At 47.3% G+C, this 8,651-nt stretch overlaps 1 protein-coding gene across 3 annotated transcripts in view; it reads left to right on the top strand.

Annotated features, from left to right (window-relative positions):
- Positions 1-2,465: 2,465 nt before the first annotated feature.
- The window catches only part of ATP6V0A2 (ATPase H+ transporting V0 subunit a2), a 44,636-nt gene continuing 38,450 nt past the window's right edge, over positions 2,466-8,651 (top strand). For 2 of the 3 annotated variants that reach the window (XM_086681493.1, XM_086681492.1), the window contains exons 1-2: positions 2,466-2,816; positions 8,421-8,499. In XM_086681493.1, the coding sequence (XP_086537619.1) occupies positions 2,700-2,816; positions 8,421-8,499 (196 nt within the window). In that variant the 5' untranslated portion in view covers positions 2,466-2,699. The remainder of the gene's footprint in view (positions 2,817-8,420; positions 8,500-8,651) is intronic. The other variant, XM_025933177.2, reaches the window with a different exon arrangement.

The following is an 8,651-nucleotide window of genomic DNA, read 5'->3' as shown; positions in this document are numbered from 1 at the left end:
TTTTTCTTAAGTGCACTGCGAATTGAATCCACACATGTAACTATCCAGATGTGCAGAGCAATGCAGGAGAGGCGTGCATTCTCACCGCCGGACCAGGCTGAGCAAAATGCATGAGAGGGTCAGCTGGGTAAATAAATATTAGAAGGTTTAGTGTATCACAGGTTTCTAAAGTCAGAGGAATTTTGGTCCAAATAGATTAGTCTTACCTTAGAAAGTTAGTATTTTCTCTAAATTTTTATTTCTGTTGAATTGATTAATTTCCTCTATTCTAAAGAAAGAATTAAAAATCCATAAAGCCTTAAAATGTATATATTATAAAATCTATTATTTTGTGTAAAGACACAAAATAAATTGATGAGGGAGGGGCTGAGGGAAGGAAAGTGATATCGAGAGGAGGGTAAAACAAAATCAGGAGTAAAGGTAAACCTGTGAAAATACACACCAAAGACCTTGCATATAGCTAAGGTAGACCCCTTATTTAGTCTTTAGTTTACAAAAAACCAAGTATGATTAGCTACAGGAATCATAGGTGCATGGATTTAAAATAAGCTGGTTTTCAATGAAGGACAGTTTTTCCTAGTTGAGCCTTGACAGAAATTCCTCCTGTGGCTCCTTCCAGGGGGACAAATGGCATGAAGCAGGGGTCACTGGGGGAAATGGATGTCTTCAACCACAGCCCCATCGTGGCCACACAGCAAATCTCAGGAGTTTTCTTTGTGGGCCAGATAAATGTAGTCATGTTTCGTACGGACTTTGTATACTGTCCGTAAACCTAATTTTGAAAAGTGATTGTCTTCCCTTTCACACGCCGATTGAATTCCTCGTGCCTCCTGACTTCCCAGACACGTCGAATGTGTTGTTGCATTTTCCAATATAAACCTGTGAATCTAGTTCTATTTTTTACTAATTCATATTAAACATGTAACTAATGACATAAAAAATTTCTCCCCCAACACCACTCACTCTTTATATTTCATTGAGAAATACTGGATTCCCTTCTGCTGCTCTTTTTCTTCGATTTGGATCTCCGTGGTTGAAGTGATTACATCCTATAGAAGGTGTAAAAAAAATTGTCTTTTGTCAAATAAAAGGAAATGCCCACTGATGAATTAATTGTAGTGATTCAGAAAGTCTTTCTCCGGCAGTTAGTGAATTAGCTCTGGAAAATTAATGACAAATTTCCAAACGACAGATACTCGAGCCTGATTTTGTGGGCTTTGTTACGGTGACTTTTGTAGTTAAGAGGGAAAAAGCACACTTTGGCAGAAAAATGGCATCTGAGGGACCTACTATGTGTTTTTAACTTTTACGTTTATACATTCACGGATGCAGTTGAGAAATACTCACTGAGTGGCTACTACATGCTGGACGCTGGAGATACCAAGGCAATGTCCCTTGTCCGGTGGAGCTCACATTCTAGTGGGGGAAAACTGTTAGTAAATACAGACAAGACACTTGCAGACAGTGGTCGGTGTGATGAAGAAAATAAAACAGGACGGGGTGGAGTGGGGTGGGAGATTACCTTAAGTAGGCGTCGGGGACAGCCTCAGAAGCTGGAACATTTGAGCTTAGACCCGGAGGAGCCAGCTTTGAGAGGGTGTAGGAGAGGGATGTTCTAGGAAGAGGGAGGAATCAGCAAGTTCAAGCGCACCTACCTGGGATGATAGCGGAAGGCAGGGGCGGCGGAGCAAAGGGAGACCAGGGCTAGGCGATGGAGATGAGCGCTTGAGGGAATAGAGGGGTCAGATCCTGTGGGATCCTGCCGGCCATGCTAAGAAATTTGGATTTTATTTGGAAAGCAGTGGCAAAAGCCAGAGAATTTAAACTGGGCCGCACCAGATTTTCGTCCTGTGTCAGAGATCACTGTAGCTGCCGTGGGGAGGATCCGCAGAGCCGGTGCGGGGGTGGGGAGGCGACAGTGCCGGCGTCCGACCCCGCTTTCTGATCTGCACGGGGGGCGGGACCCGAGAGAACGGCCCCGCGGCAGGAGCCAGCCGCGAACCCAGCAGGAGCCAGCCGCGAACCCACGATGCGGCGTAGTTCCGCTGGTTTGAAATGTCCCGAGAGGGCAGATCTGAGATTAGGCTTTCGCGATTGCCGGGAGCTGGGGAGGGAAGGAGTGGGAACTGACTGCGCGGAGCAGGTGGAATCCTTTTCGGGTTGATGGAAATGTTTTAAAAGTGGATCGTGATGACGGCTGCACAACCACTCTGTAACCTTACTAAAAATCACAGAATTGGATACTTCAAATGGGTGAGCTTTACGGCACAAACTCAATGAAACTCATTTTCCAAAGCTCTAAAGAGCTGAGCGAAGGGCCGTTTTCTGCCGGGAGCCTCCGCAGGCGTCCGTCGGCCGCAGGATTTGTGCGGGTTGGCCCAGCCGCGGTCGCCGGCGGCCGTAACTCCGGGCGTCCATTGGTCGGCCGGCGGGGGGCGGGCACACGCGGGAGGGCGGAACCGGAACCGGCTGTGGCCGGGGGGCGGGGCCTCGCGCGCGCTGTGGCGGCGGCGGCTGGAGCGGGGCCGCGGTGGCAGGACCGGGGGCGGCAGCTGCAGCTCGGAGCCCCATGGTGCGCGGCGGCGGCCAGGCCGCAGGAGGAACCCGAGGCCCCGGTCGCCCCGGCTGACCGCACGGACCCGAGCGGCCCGGAGCCGTCGCCGCCCGTCGGGCCCCGCCGGGGCGCGGGCTGGCCAGCCATGGGGTCCCTGTTCCGGAGCGAGACCATGTGCCTGGCGCAGCTCTTCCTGCAGTCCGGCACGGCCTACGAGTGCCTCAGCGCCCTGGGCGAGAAGGGCCTGGTCCAGTTCCGAGACGTGAGTGTCGCCCGGGAGACGCGGGCCGCACCTGCCCGCCCGGCTCCGCATCCCGCCTTTCTTTCGCTCAGGCCTCCCTTCCGCGGGCTCCTGGGCAGGGGCGCGTCGCTATCTCCGTTTCGCGGGCGGGGAAGCTGGGGCCCGGCTGACCGGCCCGAGCTTCCGCAGAGCGGAGCCCGATCCCAGGGTCCGGGCGTCTGGTCCGCGGCGGCTTTGGCCGGGTTGGTTAGGAACGCTCTGTGTAGGCTTCATCCACTTCGGGTAGTGCCATCAGATGCTCCGGAGCGCCGACTCCGTGCCAGGCACAGCGCTAGACGGGAGGGCAAAATCTGTGAGGCCTTTTGGAGTCCTTCTGGAACTTACGGGGGTGGCGGGGACAAATATTAAGCAAATACGTGAACAAAATGTTTGCTGTGAAGGTAACTACAGTCGGGTGGTCAAGGAAGGCCTCTTTGAGGAGGTGACGTTTAAGCCAGGATGAAGTCTGAATGGGAAAGAGCTGGTCCTGGAAGATCTGGGGGAACAGGGTCCCAGACGGAGGGAACCGAAGGAGCCCAGACCCCGGATTGGGAATGAGCTTGGTGTGAGCACGTGGAGGGGAGGGGGTTTCTGTCGGTTTTGTTCACTGGTGTATGATGTGCATACGGCTGCCTGATAAGGAGTGGGAGTTGTCTTCCCAGCAGGTAGGGATAGACACTTGTTTATGTACGTTTACTTGTTTATTATTTGTTTACACCATGGATTGTCAGCCCCCAGGGCCAGGGGCCTCTTCTGACTTGTTCACTCCTGATTCCCCAAGACTTAGCACAGCCCCTGCCATTTGTGGGCATTAATAGGCATTTGTTGAATGAAGGAACAAGCCTTTATTGAGCGTTTGCTCTGTTGCAGATAGTGTTTTTCGTGCTAGCAACTCAGTGGTGAGCAAGGTGGACAAGGTCCTTGTGTTCTTATTGCGCATAGCCTCGGAGGAGACAGATAAACACACTCCGTGGACAGGGATTGTGAAAAGAACAAGGCGTGGAAGGGGAGTATTAAGCAGGATCTAATACTTAGCGATTGAACTGGAAGTCCTTTCAGGGGAGCATTTTATTTCCCGGGCCACAACTTTCGTCTTCTGGTTGTTTCCCTTCATCTCTCTGAGGGGCCCTTCATTTCAAAAGGGAACACCCCTACCCGAGATCTGATATCAGTGACCCTTGGGTCGGCTCCAGAGGAATTACAAGGTCAGGAAGAAAGTCTTGAATGACAGCCGAGGCTGCAGGGAAGGCCCAGATCTCTTCCTGTTTCCTGGAGCCACTTGGGCTTCAGTTCATGGTACCCACTTACCTGGTAGGGGCTGTGATCAGCTGTGAGTAGCACCGGAAGGATATAGGAAACAGGAGCAAAACTGGCTCCCTTCTGTATAACTGGTAGATTTGTTCCTTCCTGTTAGTGCTCAAGTTGAGAGAGACTGATATTATCAAGCTTAAATCTTAGAGGTTTGAACAAAGGCCCTAATTACAAAGATTCAAGTTTCACTGAGCGCCATTACGTTAGGTAGTAGGGTATATTGGGATCCTTATCTGAAAATCAGAGAAAAAAAACGTGCATATGAAGAGCTCAGCTGTGTGTGTTTGGGTTGACTGTCAAACAGCATGGGTGCCTAGAGTAAAAGCTCCGTAACATCTGACACATTTCTTGCCCCTTTCTGGAATTCCTCACTGACTTTGCCTTCACTCGCTGGGATAACTAACATCAGTCTTTTCTGGCTTGCATAGGCTCTATGATTTTCCCCTTTCAGTACTCCTGAGGGCAAGGAGGCAGGCGCAGGGTTGCTGTAGTGACAGCCCATGAGAAGACTTGGAAAAGAAGGTTATTCCCCTAGCCCAGGGGCCTCAGTGAAGGGCAAGTTCATCTCCCTCTTCTGACAGTCTGCAGTCTAAGAACAATTTTCCCCAGTAGTCCTTGAGCTGCTGGAGTAGGAAGATGACTAGTGTGCGTATCAGGGAAACCTGCACCGGGTAGCCTCTGCTGGTTTTTCTGGGTTGAAGGTTGTTAGCCTCAGGGAGCCTGGGTGGCTCAGTCCGTTGAGCTTCTGACTTCGGCTCGGGTCACGATCTCACGGTTAATGAGTTCGAGCCCCACATCGGGCTCTGCGCCATCAGCGCGGAGCCTGCTTTGGATCCTCTGTCCCCTCTCTCTGCCCCCTACCCTGCTTGCTCTCTCTCAAAAATAAACATTTAAAATAAATAAGTAAATAATTAAAAAAAATTATAGGTTGAAGGTTAGTCTTGAAATGAGTCTACATTAAAATACACTATAGTTCCCCCCATCTGTGGAGATGCGTTCCAAGACCCCCAGTAGGTGGGTTGCTATCCGAAACCCCGGAACCGCGGATCGTACTGAATGTTGTCCATATTGTATCTCTTCCTGTGCATACGTACTGTGGCCCACTGTAATTCATAGCTCAGGCACTGTCAGAGATTGACAGCAATAGAACGATTATAAAATGTACCGTAAGAACAATTATGTGAATGTGTTTGCGAGGATATATGTGAGTTACATCTCTTGTCAGTTTATCTTCTTGTCCTGTACTCACCCCTCTTCTTTCGATGATGTGAGACGATAAAACGTCCACGTGACAAGAGGAAGCGAGGCGAATGATGTAGGCACTGGGCCGTGATGTGGCACTGCTATTGACCTGGGGAAGTGCCAGAAGGGGGATTGTCTGCTTCGCCACCAGGGTTGACCGCGGGCGTCTGAGACCCTGGAAAGGCTAAACTGTGGACAAGGGGCACTACTGTGCTTCCTGTCATTGGCCTAGACGTAGGGTGACATTGCCTCCCTGAAAAGAAAACAGAAACGAAATTCTGTAAAAGAAACCGCGCGGCAGAAAAAGCCAGGTGACATCTGTGAGACGGTGGGGGTGGTGTGTGTCACACCCAAATACGTTTGTATTGTTGCCGCAGAAATTGGCCTCCTCATAAAGAGTCTACTGTTTGTGGAACCACCATGTCCACGTGGAGTTCGCCAGTGTTTGATGTTGAAGAAAAAAAGCCCTGAAATGGGACAGTGCCGTCGTCTGTAGACCGCTTGGGATGCATCGCTTCCTTTTCATTCTGGGCTCTGCGGATTGTGCCTGAGTCATGATGAACTTGAAAGCGGTTACTTGAGATTAGTGTGATCCCAGAAATGAATGTGAATGTGACAAGCAGAAGTGAAATGGGAATTTTTATCTTACTTCTGGTTAATCCTTTTAAAAAAATTAGAAAAACTGAACGAGAACTGAGCCTTTGGGGTCACTCTTCCCGGTTTGGGCAGTTTCATGGCAAGCTCTTGTCTAATTGTGGTTTTTGAGAGTGCCCAACATAAGTGACGGGGTGCAGGAAAGATAAAATTCTTGCCTTCAATGCCTTCCAACACGAGTGATCACTGTAACCTTTTTTTGTTATAAAATAATAAATGTCCATTGTGGGAAATTTAGAAAACCTAAGAATAAGATACTAACCTCTATGATCCTATTATCTAGAAATAAACACTCCAACTTTTTCGTTAATATTGGTTTAACGTTATTTTTCTAATAATGTTTTAAAGTGTATGTATAAACGTATTTTCATATAATTGGAACCACACTGAACATATCTTTAATTTTTTCCAGACACAAATCAGAACTGATTTCCTCATTACATTTTCTTTCACTATATATATACATGTATATATATATATATGTGTATGTATATATACATGTGTGTGTATTTTATTGTTTTAAGCTTTGTATTAGAAGTTAAGTAGAGGGAAGAGTGGGAACAGTGAGTTCCTGTGGACCTGTAACATAAATTCATGGCCCCTCATTGCAGCCTTCCACCTCCAGACAAAATCTGTCCCTCCCCTCTCAGACCACATTATTCTGAAGCAAATCTCGTGTGTATAATTTCTTTCATAAATATCTCCATAATTATCTCTAAAAAGTAAGGACAGTTAAAAATCATAACTACAGGGACTCCTGGGTGGCTCATTTGGTTAGGCGTCTAACTTTGGCTTAGGTCATGCTCTCACAGATTGTGAGTTCGAGCCCCATATTGGGCTCAGTGCTGACAGATCTGAGCTTGGAACCTGCTTTGGATTCTGTGTCTCCCTCTCTCTCTGCCCCTCCCCCACTTACAGTCTGTCTCTTTCTGTCTCAAAAATAAACGGTAAAAAGAATAAAATCATAACCACAATATTCATTATTATACTTAAATTTTTATGTAATAATTTCTATTTTTTAAATGTTTATTTTTGAGAGAAAGAGACAGAGTGTAAGTGGGGGAGGAGCAGAGAGAGAGAGGGAGACACAGAATCTGAAGCAGGCTCTAGGCTCTGAGCTGTCAGCACAGAGGCCAGTGCGGCATTCGAACATGGGACCAGTGAGATCATGACCTAGGCCAAAGTCGGATGCTCACTGACTGAGCCACCCAGGTGCCCCTATAGTTTCTATTTTTTTTTAAGTTTTAAGTAACCGCTGCACCCAACATGGGGCTCGAACTCACGACCCCGAGGTTGAGTCATACGCTCTTCCGACTGAGCCAGCCAGGTGTCCCAATAATGATTTCTTAATAGAATCCAATACCTCAGTCATTTAAGACATAATTAAGAAAAACTTTTTTTAACGTTTATTTAACATTTATTAATGTTGAGAGATACAGAGTGCGAGTGGGGAAGGGGCAGAGAGAGAGGGAGACACAGAATCCGAAGCAGGCTCAGGGCTCTGAGCTGTCAGCACACAGCCCGACGCGGGGCTCAAACTCACGAACTGTGAGATCTCGACCTGAGCCGACGTCGGACGCTTAACCGACTGAGCCACCCGGGCGCCCCTAAAACGTAAGTTTTAATAAGGGCATAATAATCAGTTATACGAACCATAATTTTTATAGCCCTTTATTGATCTGTATCATAGAATTCACCCATTTCAAGTGTACATTTCATTGTTTTTTTAGGAAATTGACTTAGGCGTCCATCACCACGATCCAGCGTTAGTAGAACATTATATCCCCCAGTAAGGTCGCTTGTGCTTACATACAGTTAATCCCCAGACCTGCCTCCAGCCCCAGGCAGTCACTGGTCTACTTTCCGCCTCTAGATTTGCCTTTTCGGGACATTTCATGGAAAGGGAATTGTGCCGTATGTGGCCTTTAGCGTCTTCTTGAAAGACACACTCGCATTGTTTCTGAGAGTCATCGCGGTGTTTGGTGCGTCAGTGGGGTGTTCCTCTTGATCGCCGAGCAGTGTGCTAAGGTTTGCGTGTGGACCATAAGCTCTTTGACCAATTTTGTATTGTTAATAATTTTTTCTTCTATCCCTGAGGTTGACGTTCTTCTTGGTAAGTTTTTGTAGGTATCCATAGGTTTTTGCTTAGGTTAATTTTCTTCATGGGATGTTTCTGGGCCAAAGGGTATTTTTCAGGCTTTTTTTGGTAACAGTTGCCAAGCCGCTTTCCAGAAAAGCTGTGTTGGTTCCCACTCCCATCCAGTTAGTGTGTGAGGATGTACTTTTCCCTAAAGCCTTGCCCATCATATTTTATTCTTAAAATCACATTTACCTGTACATTTTAGATTTTTCAGAGCAAATTTTTCATCCTTTTCTCAGCTCAACCAGAATGTAAGTTCCTTCCAAAGAAAATTTGTTGGTGAGGTGAAGAGGTGTGAAGAACTAGAACGAATATTAGGTAAGTTTTATTTTATTTTATTTTGTTATTTTGGGGGGTTAAGTTTATTTTACTAACTTAATTATTTGTATATAAGCAAGCCTTGTTCACTTTAGAAAAATTAGAAAATATAGGCCAGCAAAAAGGAAAAAAGAATTCACCATCCTGTACTT

This window comes from Puma concolor, chromosome D3, assembly GCF_028749965.1.
Source record: "Puma concolor isolate L17-30 chromosome D3, mPumCon1.1.hap2, whole genome shotgun sequence".
In the NCBI taxonomy this organism is placed as follows: domain Eukaryota; kingdom Metazoa; phylum Chordata; class Mammalia; order Carnivora; family Felidae; genus Puma; species Puma concolor.
Note: the sequence above shows the minus strand (reverse complement) of the source record. Positions and strands in the feature narration are given on the sequence as shown.